The sequence below is a fragment of the Equus przewalskii genome, chromosome 27 (genome assembly GCF_037783145.1).
Source record: "Equus przewalskii isolate Varuska chromosome 27, EquPr2, whole genome shotgun sequence".
NCBI classification, from domain to species: domain Eukaryota; kingdom Metazoa; phylum Chordata; class Mammalia; order Perissodactyla; family Equidae; genus Equus; species Equus przewalskii.
In genome coordinates, this window is record NC_091857.1 from 36,955,450 (window position 1) to 36,976,134 (window position 20,685).

Sequence of the window (20,685 nt, forward strand, 5' to 3'; positions counted from 1 at the left end):
GATGCAGAGGGCACCCCTGCTTTAAGGAGAGATACAGAGGGAAAGTCATGAATTGCTACTTGCTGCGTGCCCCTGGGAAATGGCTCAGCCTCTCTGAGCTTTTGCTTTCTCATCTGCTACTACTACTTCCCAGAACTGTGTTTAGGGTTTGATAATCTGACACACACAAGGGTTCTGGTGCACCAATAGCCAGCGCTCCATAAATACCACCCCAATTCCTTCGTTCTTCCTCTCTGCTCCTGCCCTGAATGAAAGAAGCGCATGTTTTCAATAGCATTGGGGGTCACAGGAGAGGGAAACTCTGCCTGCTGAGAAGAGAAAAGAGTCTATAATAGTCAAACCCATGGTTCTCAAGCCCGAATGAGCAGCAGAATCTCCTGGAGAATTTGTTGAAATCCAGCCAGCTGTGCGCTGTCTTAGAGTTTCTGCGGTCAGGTCGGGCGAGGAGGTGGCAAGGATTTGTGTTTCTAACAAGTTCCCAGTTGAGGCTGCTGTTGCTGGTCCAGGGACCACACATTGAAAACCACTGCCCAAGGTCTGTGGGAAAGTTAAGTCTTGGAGGAGAAAGCATGTTGAACTGCCTGTCCTTGAAGGTAGGCATTTAAATCCTCGAGTGCCCACACACTGGGACCCAGCCCTTGCGGGAGAGCCACTCAGAGCAGCATTGGAAAAATGATCCTACGGGGTCCTTCCTGAATTAGCATCAACAGCAAACACTCTGCAGTCATACTGTCAGGTGTGTAGCCCTGGGCAAGCTACTTAACCACTCCCGGCCTTTGCCTTTCTCGAAGATCGGCTGTTCAGTGATTAAATATGTTAATATTTGGAGAGCCCTTAGAATGGCGCCTGGCACTTAGTAGACACCATGGAAACGTTTGTTAAATTTAATTTTATTGCAGTAAGAACACTTAACATGAGGTCTACCCTCTTAACAGAATTTTAAGTGCACAATACAGTCTTGTCAACTATGGGCATAATGTTGTTCAGTAGATTTCTAGAACTTACTCATCTTGCTTAACTGAAACTTTATGCTCATTGGTTACCGACTCTCCATCTTCTCCTCCCCCAACACCTGGCAACCACTAGTCCATTCTCTGACTGCACGAGTTTGACTATTTTAGACAGCTCATGTCAGTGGAACCGTGCAGTATTTGTCTCTCCGTGACTGGCTTATTTCACTCAGTATAATGTCCTCAGGGTTCATCTACATTGTCACACATTGCAGAATTTCCTTCTGTTTTAGCTGAATCATATTCCATTGCACGTATCTACCACATTTTCTTTATCCATTCTTCTGTCCCTGGACATTTAGGCTGTCCTACATCTCGGCTATTGTGAATAATGCTGCAACGAACATAGGAGCGCTAATATCTCTTTGAGATCTTGATTTCAGTTCTTTTGAATCAATATCCGGAAGTGGGATGGCTGGGTCATGTGGTAGTTCCATCTCTAATTTTTTGAGGAACCTGCATGCTGCTTTCCATCGTGGCTGCACCATCTTGCATTCCCACCAAGAGTATATGAGGGTTCCATTTTTTCCACATCCTTGCCAATGCTTGTCTTCTGTGGTTTTTTTTGATAATGTCTACCCTAACAGATGTGAAGTGATATCTCATTGTGGTTTTGATTTGCATTTCCCTGATGGTTAGTGACAGTGAGCATCTTTTCATGTACCTGTTGGCCATTTGTAAGTCTTCTTTGAAGAAATCTCTTGAAGTCTTTAGCCCATTTTTTAATTGGGTTGTTAGGATTTTTTGCTATTGAATTTGTGGGAGTTCCTTATATATTTTGGAAATCAGCCCCTTATCAGATATATGGTTTGCAATTATTTTCTCCCATTGTGTAGGTTTCCTTTCCCTCTGTTGATTGTTTCCTTTCCTGGGCAGAAGCTTTTTAGTTCGATGTGGTCCCACTTGTCTATTTTTGCCTTTGTTGCCTGTGCTTCTGGTGTCATATCCATGAAATCATTTCCAAGACCAATATCATGAAGAGTTTCCCCTATGTTTTCTTCTAGGTGTTTTACAGTTTCAGATCTTACAATTAAGCCTTTAGTCAATTTTCAGTTGACTTTTGTGTATAGTGTAAATAAGGATCAGTTTCATTCTTTTGCACGTGGATATCCAGTTTTCCCAACACCACTTGTAGAAAAGATTATCCTTTTCCCATTGTGCATTCTTGGCACCCTTGTCAAAGGCCAGTTACCTGTATATGACTGGATTTATTTCTGGGCTCGGTATTCTGTTCCATAGATCTATATATCTAGCTTTATGCTAGCACTGTACTGTTTTAATTACTGTAGCTTTGTAATGTACTTTGAAATCAGGAAGTGTGATACCTCCAGCTTCGTTCTTCTTTCTCAAAATTGATTTGGCTATTCAGGGGGAAATATTTGTTACAAGAAATAAAATATTGGTTTAGACAAGTCGCTAAAGTTCTATGAAGTTAGGTTTATTTTGTTTACCTGTAAATAAAAAGATGACTTACTTCATGAGTTTGTTGGGATGATAAAGAGACAATGAATGTATAGCTTAGGGATGGGCTCACTCCGTCAACAGCAACTGTCTTTCCCAGGCACTACCTGGCTTTTCTGATGGCACATGTCACCCCAGGGAACTGAGCATAAAACCCAGTCCTGGAAAAATAGCCATATGCGTCCTTCCTGAATTCCTGTGGGCTGTGTCTTATTTCAGAGCTCTCCTGGAGCAGGGGAAGGCCACGGTGCCCCGTCTGGCAGAAAGACTTACCACCGAGCTCATCTCGCACATCAACGTGAGTCAAGGGGTTGGGTGGCCAGTTATCAACATCGCAGGTGCCCAAGTCTCTCTCTGGGTCATGAGTTGGCTACGACATCCACTGAACTGCCCTAAGCAGCACATTCTGGAAACCAAACCGCTCTTGGTCAGACGCTCCCAGGAGAGTTTTGGAAAAAGGGAAACAAAATCAGGCAGTGGAAAAAGCCACACACCAAGTTAGCAAAGTTTTCTATTTTTAATAGATTGTCAATGCTTCACAGTATAAAAAAAATCTTCCCAACCTCAAACTTGTGAGAAATAAATGTTCAGTTTTCACTAATTCTCAAAAAGGGAAACCAAAGTTCTCGTGATGTCGTTAAAGATAGGAGAACTGGTTTCGGGCTTCTTGAGAAATAGAATATTCGTAGTGTTTGCCTGAACTTCGTGCGTGAGGATGAACAACATGGGAAGATGGAAGATTGGCCCTTAGAGCAGAGCTGCTCCCAGAGCCTGGATTCCAGTCCATGCTGAATTGGGTCAGACAAAAGCAATGAATTCTTTTGAGCCGTGAAACACATATTCAAAAAATATTTGGTTGGAAGGGGCCAGTGGTTCTTAAACTGTAGTGTGCACCAGACTCGCCTGGAAAGTTTATTTAAACTCAGACTGCTCAGAATTTCTGAGCGTAGTAGGTCTAGGGTGGGGCCCACGACTGTGCGCTTCTGACTTCCCAGGTGCCCCAGGGAACACACTTAGAGGAGTACCAATTCCAGAGGAATCCCCATGGACTGCAGGAGAGGGCTTTGACAGATACGTCCCTGTCTCACTGAGAAGAACATCTTTTTTGCAAAATGAAGTTGCATTTTGATAACTTTTTCTGATAACATATTTCTCAAACATTTAATATTGTACATTAAAAGTTGAATCTAAAATTTGCAATAAAGTAATTTCAAAAATTTATGTCAAGATTCAATTATGATAGGGATAATTTGAAACATCAGGGAAAAATTTAATACCTTTCTACCTATAGATTAAAAAAGAAAAAGAGTCTGTGCGACCTTAGCAACTTCTTGGTATGCTAATCCATGAACTGCCTCTGAATCCCGGGGCACTCATCCTGCCTGGCTGGCTGCAAGGACCTCGTTCGCCAAAGCAGCAGTTGAGGCTGCTGCTCACTCAGGTGTCTTCACGAGCTGGGGGATGCTGAGCCAGGTGCGAATTAGAACTCCGCCATTTACTTGCTCAGCGATGATATGCAAGCAATTTGCCTCTCTGAGCCTTGGGGTCCTTTCTCATGAAAAGGAGGCAGTAAAGCCAGGTGCTTTGTACCGTAGTATGGGGCTTCGCTGAGATGTGGAGATGCTTGGAATGATGCTTGGCTCAGAGACAGCCCTCCGTGGTGCCCTCTGCCTCCTTCCTTCTCCTCATCTTCATTATTATCATCAGCATTGTTGAGTGGGTGGGATCATACTCAGCCTGACATCAACACCCAAGACTTATCCTTGACCGAAGTACCATTTATCAGTTTATAATACTCAAAAAATTATCACCAACAGAACGTTTTACTCAAGAAATCTTACATTATATTCAAGTGTACTTGTTCTCTAAATACAAAGCATCGAGCCAAACCAGACAAAAACCAAAAACTGGCCATCACCCGATTCCTCCCCACTCCGGTCACATAACGGTTCTGCACCAGATCCTTCAAGCTGGTGTGCACACCCACCGCAGGCAGAGCCCTCCTCGGACTCCTTAACAGGCCTCCATCTTATCAAGCTTCAAACAATAATAGAAATTCCACCTCCTGTTGGATGCTTTCAAATGGGATTCTGCCCAGATACCTAAGAAATCCGTCAGTTAATATCATCGGGCTGCACAGTTTCATTGTTTGCTATTGTTTTGTTCAGAAATCACTTCCGTTGTTGGATAACCAAATAAGGGAGAGCCACCAGAGGGCGACAGAGGAGCTGCGCCAGTGTGGCGCCAGCATCCCCAGCAACGAAGCTGATAAAATGTTCTTTCTGATTGAGGTGAGCATTACCAGGGACTCCATGTGATACTCAGGCACAGAAGCTGGGCTGTCTGTCACCAGATCCCTGTAGATGGCTACTTCCTTCCTGGTGGCCCAGCACATCTTAAGGTGGCCCTCGAGATGGCCAGCAGAGCTGCCTTGTCCCACCTGAGAGATGATGTGGTTGGGTGGGGATCTGAGCTCCTGGCAGCCCCCAGCCCCAAACACCACACCCTGCTGCCCCAGGTCCCCGCTCCTTTTATGTGATTGTAGCACAGACTTATGACTTTATCTCATTTTCAGAAAATTAAACTGTTTAATCAAGACATTGAGAAGTTAAAAGAAGGAGAAGAAATCGTAAAGGAGAAAGAGACCCGCCTGTGTAACAAAATCAGAGAGGAGTTTAAAATCTGGATACTCGTACTTGCAGAAAATATTGAAAAAGGTAAGTCCTGGGACAGGGCTCCACCTAAAAGTGTGTCATATTTACCAAGACCAGAAGTGACTTCTGGCAATAAAAAGTGTGCAAAGAGCTGAACATGCTCACACAGAAGACTGTGGGCCCCTTGGTAATCTACAACTGCTTCCCAGCCATCAAGACCCTTCGCCCTGCAGCGTTGCCCTCCCCAACTCAACAGAAGACAATTCCACTGCCTCTCACTTGCTTCTTGCTTCTCTGTTTTGAGGCTAGACAATTCCACTTACTCCATTCCCCCTTCTCTTCATCTCTCATCCAAGACCAGAGAGGTCAATGGTTTGACAAGAACCTTCTTGCTCCGCCTGGCAGAATTCCAACTTCCATTCTGCTCCAGCCCAGAGGCCAGGAGGGTGTGTGTGCATGCGCACGCGTGTGAGTGCATGTTGTATCTTTGTTTGTTTTGGCACTTGATAAAAACAGCATTATTCACTCCCGTGGTAGGGGGCCTCCAGTGTAGTCTGGAAGTATTCCTGGGAGATCTGTAAGTGCTATAGGAATTTTTGTTTCTATTTTCATTTAACTAATCAGATTTTTTTCCTACCAATTAAAAAGACTAAACTTTTCTCTTAAGGTGATGACTCTCAATTGAAACACATTTTCACAGAATAAGATTTTTGTTTCTTGAAACTCAGCATTTCTCAAACTGGCATTATCAGACCGTGAATATTTTTTTTCATTACGACAAAACTCTGTTTAGAAACACTGCCATAGGGTGCAGTGGGTAAGCAAGACTTTAAAAGAAAATATTCCTGCCTTTAAAATATCTTTGGAATTATTAGAATTTACCGTGGTGGTTTGTTTTCTGTGGCAGTTAAAAATATTATGAGTCAAGAAGTCTCAAAATATGAAAAGCAGTATCGTGGCAAAGAACTCTCCGGATTTGTCAGCTACAAGACATTCGAGACCATCGTGCAGCAGTACATCGAACAGCTGGTCGACCCCGCGCTCGTCATGCTCCAGAAGGTCGAAGGTGAGGAGCCCTCCCGAGTGCCTTTCAAGTCACTGTCCCCACCACCTTCCAGAGGGCTCAGTGCCTCACAGGCAAAGATTGGAAGGGAATTAGCAAATAGCCTGCAGATCTTCTTTGCGCATTTTGAGGGGAGAATGAGAATGCCCATGAGTTTTGTCCAATTTTACGTAACCCTCCATGCAGCTATGGGAGGCATAGTCAGATGCTAACCCTGGAGAAAACACCCACTTCATGAAAGGACAGGAGCTTGATGGGACCCGCTCAGGATGGGTGGTGACAGTAGGTTTCCTGTCTCCCTGGCATTACGTACCATCCCTTCCTTATCTCTTGGTCTGCAGATCTGGGGAGCTCAGCTCTAGAATGGAGTCAGTGTATCATGATTTAATTTCTCCTCCTTGTGTCTTTAACTCATTTTATTCCTGCTTGCAATTTACTGATGTCTTGTTCTTTCTCTGGTCAGAAATTGTCCGGCAAACTTTCATCAACACAGCCAGAACACATTTTGGCGAATTTTCCAACCTTAATCAGATAGCCCAGGTAAGCACCCACAGGTTACTTGCTGGTCATCTCTACTACTGGCTGATTTATCTGGGTCTAACCTTTCAAAGAAGTTGGATAGTCACTGTCCTTTGGAAATACGTGGCCAGGGCTATAATTTCAGGTTTGCTGGGCTGGCGACTCCAGAAGCATCCGCCATTTTGCTTTGCTCGGGAGTCGGTCTGTACGCAATGGGAGAAATGGAACAATGCACAGGGGCTGGTTATCTTTTCTGCCTAGTCTTCTGCAGCATAGCAGGCCCTAGGCTTGGTGATGGTATCCTGAACATATGACCCTATCTAGTGATTGGTTGGTATTTTGAATCTTTTTCTAGCACAAAGAACGGCATTGTCTAGTATTCCTAGTCCAAAATTTCTATAAGTTTGACTTAAAAATAGTGCCATAGCTATGTGAGTTTCCACTTAGCAACTTAGAAACTCTTTCCTGGATCCCTCTCTCAGTAAAGGGAAGAGGGGCTATTCCGGCTCCCACCTTGGCTCTAGGTAAAAATCCTCTTCTGCCCAGGCTTAGGCTGACGGGTCAGACTCTCATTCCACAACGCAGGTGAGCAAGAAAAAGAATTCCTGTCATTTCACCATAACATAACTATTTCTCCTTTCATCTCTTTTGCCAGTTGTTGACAGCTTAATCTCACTCTGACCCCTCCAACTTTCCCAAGGGCTGTGTCTGAGTCCTGGGGTGACTCATCATGGGATGGGTGACATGCCTGGTCCTCGATTGCCAATTCTCCAGGCTGGTGGCTTCCAAGATGTACACCATCCTTCCCAAGCCTCAGCAGTTGGCCCCCTGGGTCCCCAGTGTTCCTGACAGCAGGGCTGGATCTCCTGAGCTCTTCCCCAGCCCTGACAGGGCACCGGAGCACGCTGCAGCAAGCACACGCCGAAATGGGGCCAAAGAAACTCCAGGACCCACCAAGGGCCTCCATCCCTTTGCGCTGTCCTTGGATAGCTAAGAAGTCTTGGCACAGCTCCCTATATCACGCTGGGGCTCAGAGCTCTCCGGGGCCTCCAGCCCCCACCCTCCCCTCCACCATGTCACTCCTCTTGGGAAGTGCCACACAGACCATTTCTGCTCTAAGGCCCCAAACCTACGAGGGGATTTGCCATACACATTGCCATTTACCACATACCCTCCGAAAAAGAAGAAAAAGCAGCCCCCTGTGAAACTCACAGGCCCTGTCTCTCTCTCAAACCACTGTCTCTGCCTTCAGTGTGCCAAAGTCTGTTTGAAACTCAAAAGCCAGGAAGTGACTCCCTCCACCATGTCATCCCTTCCTTTCCCAGACTGCCTTTGACTGTGTGGGTGACACAGGAGTCACAGGATTTCTGGGAAACGAAAATATCAAGCTGTCATCGCGCTGTGTTCCTTGGTGCCGGAGTCGTTCTGGAATGGTTGGATTCTAGCCAACTAGAGAGACCAGAGCAATGGATGTAAAAATGCCGACTAAACCACAGCTGAGGAAGCAGAAAGATGGTGGTGGGGGAGGAAGGGGAGGTCAAGGCAGAGAGAAAGAACGGGAGAAGAGAAGGCGGGATGGGCAAGTGATGGGGTAGTGTCACAAAATAAGGTTGATGAGGACAAGAAGGAGGGGTGAAGTAGGCACCTTCTGGAAATCACCATTAAAGTCTCAGGCCTTCTTTGACCTCAAATTATCTTTAATTCTGTGTTCAACATAGTAGTATTTCCTAAGTTGACTAAACAACAGGGGGGAAAAAAGGAATGTGTTTCTCTTTCTTATCCAAACAGAGCAAGATTGAGGAGATAAAAACGAGACAAGTGGAAACAGCAGAAAATCTGATCCGACTTCAGTTCAAGATGGAGCAGCTGGTTTTCTGTCAAGACCAGATTTACAGCGTGGTTCTCAGCAAAATCCGAGCAGAGACTTTTAGCGCCAAGGGAACACCTCCACAGAATCTGAAGTTGCCATCGCCTCTTTTAAATGATCTGCCCCAGATTTCCTCCATCACTGAAATCGGGCTCCACCTGAATGCGTATTTCTCGGTGAGTGTGTGGGCGCACAGGTCAGTGAGCTGGCTGAGAGGTGCTTAGCTGAGCGCAGAAGGGAGGGACCACCATGATGCACTAAGCTGTTACTGCTCGTGTATTAGCTCATTTATAATTCTACAGTAACCCTATCAAGCACTTCTAATGAACTTGCCCCAAATCAGATTTTCAATGTGGCAGAGCATGTACTCAGAATTAATTCCTACCCCAAAGCTCTTTATATTGTATGCTCTGCATGAATTGCAAAATTACTATTATCAGAACACAGCAAAACGCAAGACGCACTAACTTTACTGTTTATTAATTTAGCTTTCCTGGATGTTCAGAAGGCATTCAGCTCTTGAAGTGCCTCAAACTCACCAGCTCCACCAAACAGGAGTGAAAATTCCTTTCCCTTGATTTTGTGACATGGTTTCCAACCCTCCGTCCATGGGCTGAAGAATTAGGGTGCATAGAAAGGAAGATAGCTTTTAAACTGCAAAGAAGCCCGACTCCTGAAGCCTTTTCTTAGTGAGAATAGAAAGTAGAGTACCCAGGGGTGGGGTCCCCTGTCAGGCAAACTGGACGTGCTGATGAAGAGAGGGAAGCGTTGAAACAGGTCCCGATCTGCTCCAGAAGGGAGCGGGGCCATCATGGGGCCAGGAAGTCTCAACGGGAGGTGAAGTCGTTGGAGGGGGGACTTCCTGGAAAGGCGAGGATGCCCAGAAGGGGTTATGGGTTTGCTACCCCACCACGTGGGTTCTTAGTGCCAGAGGAAATACCTGGGTAGTAAAAATCAGGCAACCCAAATGGAACGTTCCTGTGGTTTGATCCTGATCCCTGGGGTAGGGGTGGATGGGACCACCAGGATGGGACCACATGGACGTGGCCAACCCACTCTTCTTACCCTCCTCTTCCAGGAAACCAGCCAGCGTCTTGCCAACCAGATCCCATTCATAATCCAGTATTTTATGCTGCAAGACAATAGCGACTGTTTGCAGAAAGCCATGATGCAGTTACTGTACGACAAAGAGCACTATTCTTGGATGCTTCAAGAACAGAGCGAGACCTCCACCAAGAGAAGATTCCTGAAGCAGAAAATTTACCGGCTCGCTCAGGCACGGCAAGCTCTCTTTAAATTCTCCAGTTAAAAGGGGGTAGATACATGGAAGGGCAGCAGCACTTTTGGGATTTTTCTTATGTGTGTTCGTTCTAAGGGAAGGCGGTACAAGAAGTGGCTTCTCCTTTGGGGCCAGACTTTCCTGTTGCTATTGGGGCCCATCTTCTCCGTACTGCACTCAGCACCAGAGTTCATATCTAAAGTCCACATGCACTCAGAGCTGTCACCTCTGCTGGGAGGTCTTCCCCAACCTCCACGTAGAGGTGGCTCTCCGAGTCCTTTTTTTTGCTGAGGAAGATTAGCCCTGAGCTAACATCTGTGCCAATCATCCTCCACTTTATATGTGGGTCACCACCACAGAACGGCTGATGAGTGGTGTAGGTCTGCGCCCAGGATCCAAACCCACAAACCCAGGCCATGAAATTGGAGCACACCAAACTTAACCACTATGCCATGGGGCTGTGTTAATTTGTCTCCCTCCACACACCCTCCATTAGATTTTGAGACCCTGGAGGGATAAGGTCAGTATCGTATTCTTCTTTCGTATTCCCAGAATCTTGCATGGCACCTAGTGCTTGGCAACTACTTAATAAATGATATCTCATTGAACAAATGAATGACGGCTCTGCCTTAACTCTCACTCTGGCTGTTTGGGATGGTGCCCTTCAGCTCGTCACTTTCAGATGAATTCAGTCATGCTACCTGCTTCTTGTGGTTTGTCGTGATCATGTTCCCCAACCCTCCAGGAGAAACGGGCCTCAGTGAAATCAATTTTCATTTGTTTCCCTGGTTGCCATGAGCTCCCATTGCTATGTTAAGTCTTGAAGAGAAATTTAATAAGGAAAAGCCTTCTAAAAAAATATATACAGCTTCACACCCGTGGTCATCTCTACACTGGAGGATTATGGCTAATTTTATTTTCTTCTTCATGCTAAGCTATGCCTACCTCACAGGAATTTTAGCAGGGTTAAGTGAAACCATTTCTACAATCTACCTGTCCCGAAGCAGGCATTCGAAAAGGCCAGCAATTCTTCCCCTCCATCAAAGACCTCTTTTCTCCTTTACCCTCGAGGTCCCTAGAGCAGCCCTCACTTCTAAGGTTCTTCCAGCCAGCTCTTACGTTCAGCTCTTTAATACTTCTTGAGTCAATTTTTTATAGGGTGGTGGATAACACTCCAGCTTCATTCTTTTGCATGTGGATATCCACTTTTTCCAACACCATTGGCTGAAAAGAGATTCTCTTTTCCCCGTTGGTCTTGGCCCTCTTGTCAAAAATCATTTGACCATATATGCAAGAGTTTATTTCTGGGTTCTCCTTTCCGTTCCATTGATCTATGTATCTATCTTTCTGCCAGTACCACACTATTTTGATAGCTGTAGCTTTGTAGTAAGTTTTAAAATCAGGATATGTGAGTCCTCCAGCTTTGTTCTTTTTTGTTGTTGTTTTTGTTTTTGTGAGGAAGTTTTACCCTGAGCGAACATCCGTGCCAATCTTCCTCTACTTTTTGTATGTGGGATGCTGCCACAATGTGGCTCAACCAGCAGTGTGTAGGTCCACACCCAGGATCCAAACCCTCACACCCTTGGCTGCTGAAGCAGAGTACATGAACTCAACCACTATGCCACTAGGTCAGCCCCAACTTTGTTCTGTTTCAGGATTGTTTTGATTACTTGGTGCCCTTGAGATTCCATATGAATTTTAGGGTGGGTTTTTCTCACTCTGCAAAAACTGCCACTGGAATTTTGGTAGGGATTGCATTGAATCTGTAGGTCATGTTGGGAAGTATTCGCATTTAAACAAAGTTGTCTTCCAATCCATGAATATAGGATGTATTTTCTATTTGTTTATGTCTTCTTTAATTGCTTTAAGCCATGTTTTGTAGTTTTCAGTGTAAAAGTCTTTCACTTCCTTGGTTAAGTTAATTTCTAAGTACTTAATTCTTGTTGATGCTATTGTAAACGGAACTGTTTTCTTAATTTCCTTTTCAGATTGTTCATTGTTAGTTTACGGAAATGCAACTGGTTTTTATGTGTTGATTTTTTATCTTGCTACTTTGTTGAATTCCTTCATTAGTCCTAACATTTTTTTGTGTGTGGAATCTTTATGGTTTTCTACATATAAAGTCATATCATCTGTAAAAAGAGATAATTGTACATCTTCCCTTCCAATTTGGATGCCTTTTATTTCTTTATCTTGCTTAATTGCTCAAGCTAGAACTTCTAATACTATGTTACATAAAAGTGGCAAAAGTGAGGATCCTTGTTATATAAAGTTCCCCTGGTTTTAAAGAACTTTTGCAATATTGAAGCTAAAGATTATGAGAAGAACATTTTAAAAACAAAACATTGATCTAAGTTTAGTGCCCCTTACTTTTTTTTTTTTTTAAATTTGGTTCTTCCTCCTCATTTTATGAGTCAGGTCACATAGACAAACAGTCAGTGGTGGAGCTGAAGAGAAGGTTCCCTAGAAGACAGGATCCACTGCTCTTGTTTCATTGTTCTTTATTTAACCTCCAAATTATAAATGCTGTTGTGTAAATAAAGTCTGAGAAAAAGTCTTATGTTGAATGTTTATTCCATTAATTGTATATTTAGAGCATCCCCTAAAAGGTCAATGCATTTCACACATAGGTACACATGCACACAGCCTCAACCAAAGCTTCCCATTTGCCACCTGAGGATGGCCCCCAGAATGGCCCCCAGAACCCAGGTGCCAGGCCTCTAAGGAAGATGCTTGGGGCCTGGTGTATGAGTTTCCTGGAGCTGCTGTAACAAAGTGCCAGAAAGTAGGTGGCTGAAAAGAACAGAAGTTTGTTCTCTCAGTCCTGGAGGCCAGAAGACTGAAGTCAGTTGTTGGCAGGGCTGGTTCCTTCTGGAGCTCTGAGGGAGGATCTGTCCCAGGCCTCTCTCCCAGCTCCTGGTGGCTCCAGCTGTCCTGGGCATTCCCTGGCTTGTAGATGCTTCACTCCCGTCTCTGTCCCATCTGCACATAGTCTTCTTTGCTGTGTCTCCTTATATCAAACCTCAGTCTCCTTTCTCTTTTAAAGACACCAGTCGTGGGATTTAGAGCTCATCCTAAATCCAGGATGATCTCATCTCAAGATCCTTAACTTAATGACATCTGCAAAGACTCCACTTCCAAATAAGGGCACATTTACACGCTCTGGGCATTAGGACTTGGACATGTCATTTCGGGAGAAACAGTTCCACCCAGCAGGTCAGAGAGTGGAGGTGGGTGGATGGCCTATATTTTCATCAGAATAAGCAAACTGCTGCAATAAACACCCTAAGATCTCTGGGGCTCAACACAATCCAAGTGTCTTCCTCACTCACATCCTGGGGGCCCACAGCAGACTGGCAGGTTCCAAGCCACACAGTCCCTTAGGGCACCAGCCTCCTTCCACCTAGTGGCCCCACCATCACGGGGCCTTTGATCTCCACCAGACCCACAGTAGGTGGCCAGCAGGTGAGGGCAGAGAGAGTGTAGATGATTTTGAGGTGAGTTTCCAGGAGCCAGGCCTGGGGAGCGGTGTCCATCACTTCCTCTCACATTCTGTGGGCAGAACTCAAGCCTACGGCAGCGCCTAACTGCTAGGCAGGCTGAGAAATGTGGTCCAGCTAAGCAGACACGAGGAAGAGGAAACAGGATTTGGACACTGCCACACCCTCCCTACATCCATGGAGATTGCTCCTTGAACAAAACAAAGGAGCAAAGAAACAGATGTGTTCCTTGCACTTCCTTCTTATCCCAGGCTCCCTCACTCCCTCACACGTCCACCCTACACATGCACACGTGTGTATGCACATATACGCACAATACACATATGCACATACCGTTTCCTCCCTCATTGTTACTGTGGATCTGGGGTTGTGTTTTTAACAAGCGTAGAAATAAAGGAAGATCGCCCAAATGAGAACAAGCAAAGTTCTTTATTCAGAGCTGGCTATCACAAAGGGGCCAGCCACTGTCACTTACATTTTGGCAGAGACTCAAAGGCAGGCAGAGGAGTGGAAAAGCTTTATAGTGGGGCAAAGGGGAGGCTCAGGTGGGCCCCGGTCAGAGGCTGGGGGCCTGGGGAAGCTGTGGGCAGCTCACTAGAAGCAGGCATCCTACGTGATTGGTTAGGGGGGCACCTTTGGCTTTCTCTGGGTGGTCCTAAATTGCAAGTAGGGACAAAAAAACTAGGAAAGGTGGCAGTTGTCAATCAAGTCCTGGGCATTGGGTCTGATTGTTACCGGGGTTCCTGTTGGGCTTCCTGGGTTGTTGGTAGAGGGAGCGGTCTGGCTTCTCGCAGCTGACTTACAGCAGCCTGGCTTCTGGGCTAGTCACAGTAGAGAAGGGGTTGGTTTCCTGGGCAGGCTGCCACAGGCGCTGGGGCAGAGTTCTGTTCTCATTCATGGTCTGGCCATTGTCCGTGTGTCTATTCAGTCTCTCACAGCCTACTGTGCGCTGTGGGACCTTCCTGTGTCCTCTGCCCTGGTCACTGCAGACCTGCTCCTGCAGGTGAGCTCCGCTTGGATGGAAGTGTCTGGTGATCTGCCTGTGCATACACTCCAAACCCCCCTTCGCTGTGTTTAGAGATTCCTCACAGGGTGGAAGTTGCCCTTTTGGGGTGGGGATGGAAGGGGGGGTGTGTTCCCTTCAATCAGTGCTGCAGTGATAAGACCAAGGAGTACCTGTGAAAAGATATTTACTAGGTAGCATAAACAAAATTTGGATTTCCCATCTCGTTTTGACCCCTTGAGGCCCTAAAATGCCCCTTCTGTCATGCATAGTGACTTGGTGTATCTGTTATCTACTGTTCCATAACAAATTGCCTCACATATTACCCCTGGAATTTCTTATCTCAGTTTCTTTGGATCAGGAATTCACACTCTTCCCAGCTGGATGCCTCTGGCTCGGGGTCTCTCATGAAGCCGCAGTGCAGCTGTGGGCCAGGCAGCCGCACTCTCAGGGCTCGAGAAGGGAGGGCTGGCTTCTGAGGTCGGCTTGTTGCTGAGCAATGGGCTCATTCTGTTTGCCGCAAGACTAGCCAAAAAGTCAGGAGGCAAGTCGGTGGAATAGAAAGGGTTTATTCATGTTTGCCAGCAAAGATGGAAGATGGCAGACTAGCCTCCTTAAAGCTCATCTCACAGAACAAAGACTCCAGGCCAGTTATACAGGAGCTGGTCTCCGAGTGGGATGGACGTCTGCTCCAGGCTCCTGATAATCTTTTATTTTTCCTCCCTTGTGACGGAAGTTTCTGTTTTCAAGAGACTGGAAATGCGTCAGAGACCAGAGCAACGCCTTATACCCCAATTTAGTTTAAAGATAATTAGAACAAAATCTTCAATATGTAGAGTAAAGATTACTGTTTACATGAGTGGTGCCAACAGGCTGAACAATGGCACCCCAGAATAGCCAGGTCTTACTCCCTGGAACCAGCGAATGTGACTTTATGTGGAGAAAGGGTCTTTGCAGATCTGATTAAGTTAAAGATCCCGAGACGGGCAGATTATGCTGGGTTGTCCAGGTGGGCCCTAAAGGGAATGACAAGTGTCCTCAGAAGAGGGAGACAGAGGGAGATCTGACTGCAGAGGAGAAGTCAGTGTAAAGACGGAGCAGAGAGTGAGATCTGAAGACATTACCCTGTTGGCCTTGAGGAAGAGGTCATGAGCCAAAGAAAGCATGAAAGGCAGGTCTAGAAGCTGGAAAAGGCAAGGCAAGGATTCTGCCCAGAGTCTCCAGAGGGGGAGTGCTGCCCTGTCAACACTGAGACTTGAGCCCCGTGAAGCTGACCTTGGACTTCCAGCCTCCAGAGCTGTAAGAGAAAAGACTCCTGTTGTTTAAGCCACTGAGGTTGTGGTACCTTGTTACAGCAGCCCCAGGACACTGACACAGCCTCCAAGCTCACTCACCCGCTGTGGGCAGGCCTCAGGCCCTCGGTGGCTGTTGGCCAAAGACATCAGCTCTCTGCCACATCCCACGTTGGGACTTTGCCACAACATGGCAGTCCAAATGAAAGGTCTATAGACTTATCAGGATGGCATTTCGTAAATGAAATTAATTTTTCTTAAAGCTGCCCCAGTGATTATGATGACAGACAGGTGTGGGAACGACTCTTCGACGTAAAAGAAGTCTGCTCCTATCATGTGCCCGGCACACAGGAGACACTTTAGAAATATTTCTGTAACCATGAGACCTGGAACAGAATTTGCCATCCCAAAATATGCCTCTTTGGCAGAAGGGCTATTTTGAGCTGATGACTATTTAAAACACAGCAGACATAGGAGAAGCTCTGAAAACTTAGTAGAAGTTACCCATTTGTAAGGGAAATTTGCATTTATAAGAGAACTCCCCGTTTGTAAGGGCGCCTCCCTCTCTGTGCCAGGAAGGGGAGGAGGAGTGAAAGTCTTTGGAAACTCTAATCAATGGAGAAGGCAATGGCTTGACTCTCCGTAACAACTTTGCCCCTGTTTACTGTGCTTTTCCTGGTCACCTCCCATAACTGAGCTCATCTTAACAACACAGTTTTAAAAGCCATTTTTCAGGAGCAGCAAGCCAGCCAGGAACATGTGCAGAAGAGAAAATTTTGATCTGCCAATCAAAACATCCTGCCAGCGCTTCTGCATACCACCTGCCTCCCTGACCCCTTAAGCCTTACCCCATACCCTGGATGGGGAGACAGAGTTGAGAGCCTGTCCTTCCGTCTCCTTACCGTTGATTGTGAAATAAACTGCTGCTTCTTTCAAAACCCCGTGTGCCATGGTATTGCCTTCTGTGCACATCGGGTGGCGAGCCCTTGCTCAGTAACATTTTTTGGAGCAATGAGTGATGGCTGGCAGGTAATCGCAATGGCAACAGAGAGAACAGGATGGCTCCTGAAAGTGTGCAAAGGACTCAGTTTCCATTTCTCACTAGCTGTGTGAAGGGGGCAGAAGAGTCCACCCTGATGAATAAATGACAAGCAATAGGATACATTGGAGCATATGAGGAAGCCACGTGGTTTAAAACTAATTTGACCTGACCTTGTTTTTTCAAAAGGCCTGACATGGCCTGTTGAAGATGCATCATACACGTGCTTTAAACATTTACTATGTCCCAAAGACAAGAATGATGTCCTTAAAGAGAGGGATGAAACTTCCCCCCGTATCAGCACTTCCTTAAGGATCAGTATCTCTTCCTGGGAACTAAGGATTAATTACTGACCTGCTGTACTCACCCTGCGACCACTGATCTGCTGAGCCAGCAAAGCAGTCTCCTGACTATTGTAAAAGGGACATTCCTGGGGCCGGCCCCGTGACGCAGTGGTTAAGTTTGCACATTCTGCTTCAGCGGCCCGGGGTCCACCAGTTCCAATCCCGGACATGGCACCGCTCATCAAGCCACGCTGTGGCAGGCGTCCCACATATAAAAAGTAGAGGAAGATGGGCAAGGATGTTAGCTCAGGGCCAGTCTTCCTCAGCAAAAAGAGGAGGGTTGGCAGCAGATGTTAGCTCAGGGCTGATCTTCCTCAAAAAAAAAAGGGACATTCCTATCATAGGTGATGTATGCTCTTTGTTCCAAGATGGTATTAACCACTCTGTGCACCCCACTTCTTTGGAGCACTCTCGGGGGCTGTATGGTCCTTTGGGTTGGTTTATAATAAACTTGCCCCAATTTTGATTTATAGATTGATTATGAATTATTTGAGTCAACAACCCTGTTTCCATTTCTCATTTGATTGATTTTTGCAATATTGGAGATCATGTGTGTAAACAAATTGACCCAGTGCCTGACAGGGTCGATATTCCATGGATGCTCCATAACCAAAGACAGCATTTTTAACAGAGAGACACTGTGTTGGAGTCTCTCCACTTCCTCTCCTACACATGGGCTGCCAAAGCAAGCCTGCCACTTCCTATACTATAAAACGCTGAGCCCAGTTGCAGGCACAGAAAAAACGAAGCAACCCGGGTTGGAATCTGAAGAACTGCCGGAAAAGAACAGTCTGGGACAATTCCCGTGACCGCCTGGGAGAGGTCCCGGAAGGCAAGTGACACGTGCTACCGTCTTTCCTATGGGAAAAACAAACTTTCACAAAGTGCTGATCATCAAACGAATGCCAGAAGGACAGCTGGCCCTATGCCGGAAAAATGATTTTGTAATGGCGACGGACCTTCCCCAGGGACTGCGGGTTGGGCCACGTGTACACCAAACCAGGGCCCATGGCCAACAGCTTGGCTCCACCAGACTTTCAGCATCTGTCCCCTGGGGCAGGGCTCTCAGCTGGGCCCGGGCCTTGCCAAGAGGACCAGATAAATAGCAACCTGCAGGCGCCAGGCGTCTGACGCCTGAATCGCAAACGAACCACCTGGCGAATGCCCTTAAGATGCAGATTGATTCAGCTTCTTGGGACGGCCCCAGACCCTGCATTTCTAACAAGCTTCCAGCTGAAGCCAATGCTGCTCCCAGGACTACCCTCTGAGAAGCCCGGGTCTGTGTCACAAGCACAGAGGAGAAAACGAAACGGGGCAAATGATTCCGGACCCTGGACTTGCGCTGCGGGAGGGACAGACGTGGCGCTGCTCTGCCCCTTGGCCCTGACGCCGTCAGACGTGCACACGGTACCCGGAGGGTTCCGGGGCTGCCGTCCGTCCCTGCCCGCCCCCGCCCCAAAAATGGCATAACCGTGTCCAGGGAGCCACCCCATGTCGCAGCGGCAGCGCGGGCCCAGAGCCTCCTCCCGGGTATATAGGCTCCTCCGGGCACCGCCCCCTCCTCTTCTGGGAGCCCCCTCCTCCTCTCGGCACCGCCCCCTCCTCCACCCGGCACCGCCCCGTCGCCCCCCGCCCCGCCCCCAGGATTCAAGAATCGCAGGTTGCGCCGCCTGACTTTCGTTTCTGCGAACCGAAAAGGAGAAAAGAAACCAAAACCAAACCTGCTTTGACTGGGAAACGCGACATCCAGAGGAGAGGCGGGGAGGAGACAAAAAGGAAACCCAGTGGCTCAAGGTAACTCTCCAGAGGTCACCTGAAGACCACGTCTGCAGGACCAGAGACAGTCCTCCGACTCATCATTCATTCATTCATTCATTTATTCCAGAAATATTGAAACACTATGCCAGGACTTGTGCTGGATCCTAAGTACAATAGCAAACACCACAGACCTGATCCCACCCGGTTGACAGCTGGTGGCAGAAAGGGCGTTCACAGAGGCCAAGACAGCGTGATGAGGCCCTGCTCCACGGGTGGGGTGGGAAGCATGGGGTTCCCAGGAAGCAAGTCCGCTAGCCCTGGAGAAGCACAGAGGGAGGCCACGTTCTGGGAAGAAGTCCAAGCGCAGGAGTAGGAGGAGGAGTGCCCTTGAGCTGGGCGAGGTTCTGTGAGGAGCGTTACATCCGAGCAAGGGGAGCAGGGCCAGGTGAGGCTGGGCACAGGCAGGTCCTGCACACCAAGCTGAGCAGTTTGGAACACTCCACCCCCTCCCACCCCTGCAGTGGGGTACCCTGCAGCATTGAACAGGGGTGCTTTCTGCTTCCCAGATGTTTAAGCAAATGCACTGTTTGAAGGTAGGCACCAATGTCTGGAAGCTTGCCAAGTATGGCTTTCCATTAATACCAGCTCAGCTCTCCTGGCAAGCCTGGGTCAGGCCAGGCAGGTGGGAGGGGACTGGAGAAAGACTGAAGAGACCTGGAGAGCCCTGGGCATCCATGACTGCGCAGGTGGCCGGGGTTGGGTCAGTGTGATTGTTTGGCCACTAATATGCTGCCATGGGGATGCTGTGTTTTTGTCAGATAGATTGTAATGGAGGTAGGAAACACTAGTAAGTGCATAGGATCTGACCGTGCCCTGGCAGGAGCCCCAGGGGCTGAAGTGGCTGTGCACATCAGGCCACTTAAATTCAGCCCACGCTTACTGAGCACCTGCTGTTGGTAGGTGGTAGGCACCGCGGGGATACAAGCTTCATAAGGCCCTGGCCTGCCTTTGTGGAGCTGACAGCTTCATGGAGGAGGTGGCCACATCCCCGACCATCCAGAACATCCATCTGAGATGAAGAGCATCTAAGCTTGAGCTAAGGTGGTGGGGGGCCAGAAGAGGCGAGACCCAGGTCTGAAAGGGGCTCCCAGGGGCAGCTGTGTAGACAGGGAACATCACAGTTGGGACTTGGCAGAGGAGGAGAATGTGTCCGGGAACCTGGGGGAAGGACAGGCCAGCAGAAGCGTGGGTCGTGCTCAGGGATGGTGAGCTGGGTGCTGAGCCTGGAGGACAATTCCCAAGAGCTAAGAGTCCCAAACTTATTTCATAGACTAAAGAGTAGTCAATGTTTCCTTAGTAGAGAAGGAACCTGTCAGCAATTCAGGTGGAAGGCTGGGAGCTTCCTGAGGACAGGAGCTGCATCTCATCGATTTTAGCACGGCTAGAAGATGTTACAGAGCGCAAAGCTGGGAATCAAAACCTAGATGCCATCTTCGCTCTCTCACTGGCTAGTTAGGGACCCAGCAGTGAGCTGACTCCTCATATGTAAAGTGCAAGTGATTATCTCACTCTCCTCACAGGGTGGATGTGAAGGAGACCACACATACTATTACTCAGAACCTATGAGCTGTTACTGTGTTATTACTGAATTACACCCCAGCCAAGCCCCTGGGCTCTTCAGGGAACTGCCAGGTAATGTGCAAAGTAGAAACAATGAGCTACCAGAATCTCAGGCTGGGAGGCGCCACGGGGAGGCTTGTGAAGTGTCTGGGTGCCAAATTTAAGGGGGCACTTGCACCTCCTGAGATGCGTGGCTCCTCAAATCTGGCACCGCAGCCACCTCCCTCACCTTGCCCTCGTCCTGGCCCTGGAGCAGGCTGCGGCCCCGCCTGGCTT

At 47.5% G+C, this 20,685-nt stretch overlaps 2 protein-coding genes across 2 annotated transcripts in view; both read left to right on the top strand.

The window, feature by feature from the left end:
• Nucleotides 1-12,410, top strand: part of MX2 (MX dynamin like GTPase 2) — a 37,655-nt gene extending 25,245 nt beyond the window's left edge. The window contains exons 8-14 of the mRNA XM_008538191.2: nt 2,691-2,769; nt 4,640-4,762; nt 5,047-5,188; nt 6,033-6,191; nt 6,652-6,728; nt 8,496-8,750; nt 9,653-12,410. Of these exons, the coding sequence (XP_008536413.2) occupies nt 2,691-2,769; nt 4,640-4,762; nt 5,047-5,188; nt 6,033-6,191; nt 6,652-6,728; nt 8,496-8,750; nt 9,653-9,883 (1,066 nt within the window). The 3' untranslated portion in view covers nt 9,884-12,410. The remainder of the gene's footprint in view (nt 1-2,690; nt 2,770-4,639; nt 4,763-5,046; nt 5,189-6,032; nt 6,192-6,651; nt 6,729-8,495; nt 8,751-9,652) is intronic.
• Nucleotides 12,411-18,098: 5,688 nt separating this feature from the next.
• The window catches only part of MX1 (MX dynamin like GTPase 1), a 35,650-nt gene continuing 33,063 nt past the window's right edge, over nt 18,099-20,685 (top strand). The window contains exon 1 of the mRNA XM_070597681.1: nt 18,099-18,825. The gene's annotated coding sequence lies outside the window, so the exon portion shown is untranslated. The remainder of the gene's footprint in view (nt 18,826-20,685) is intronic.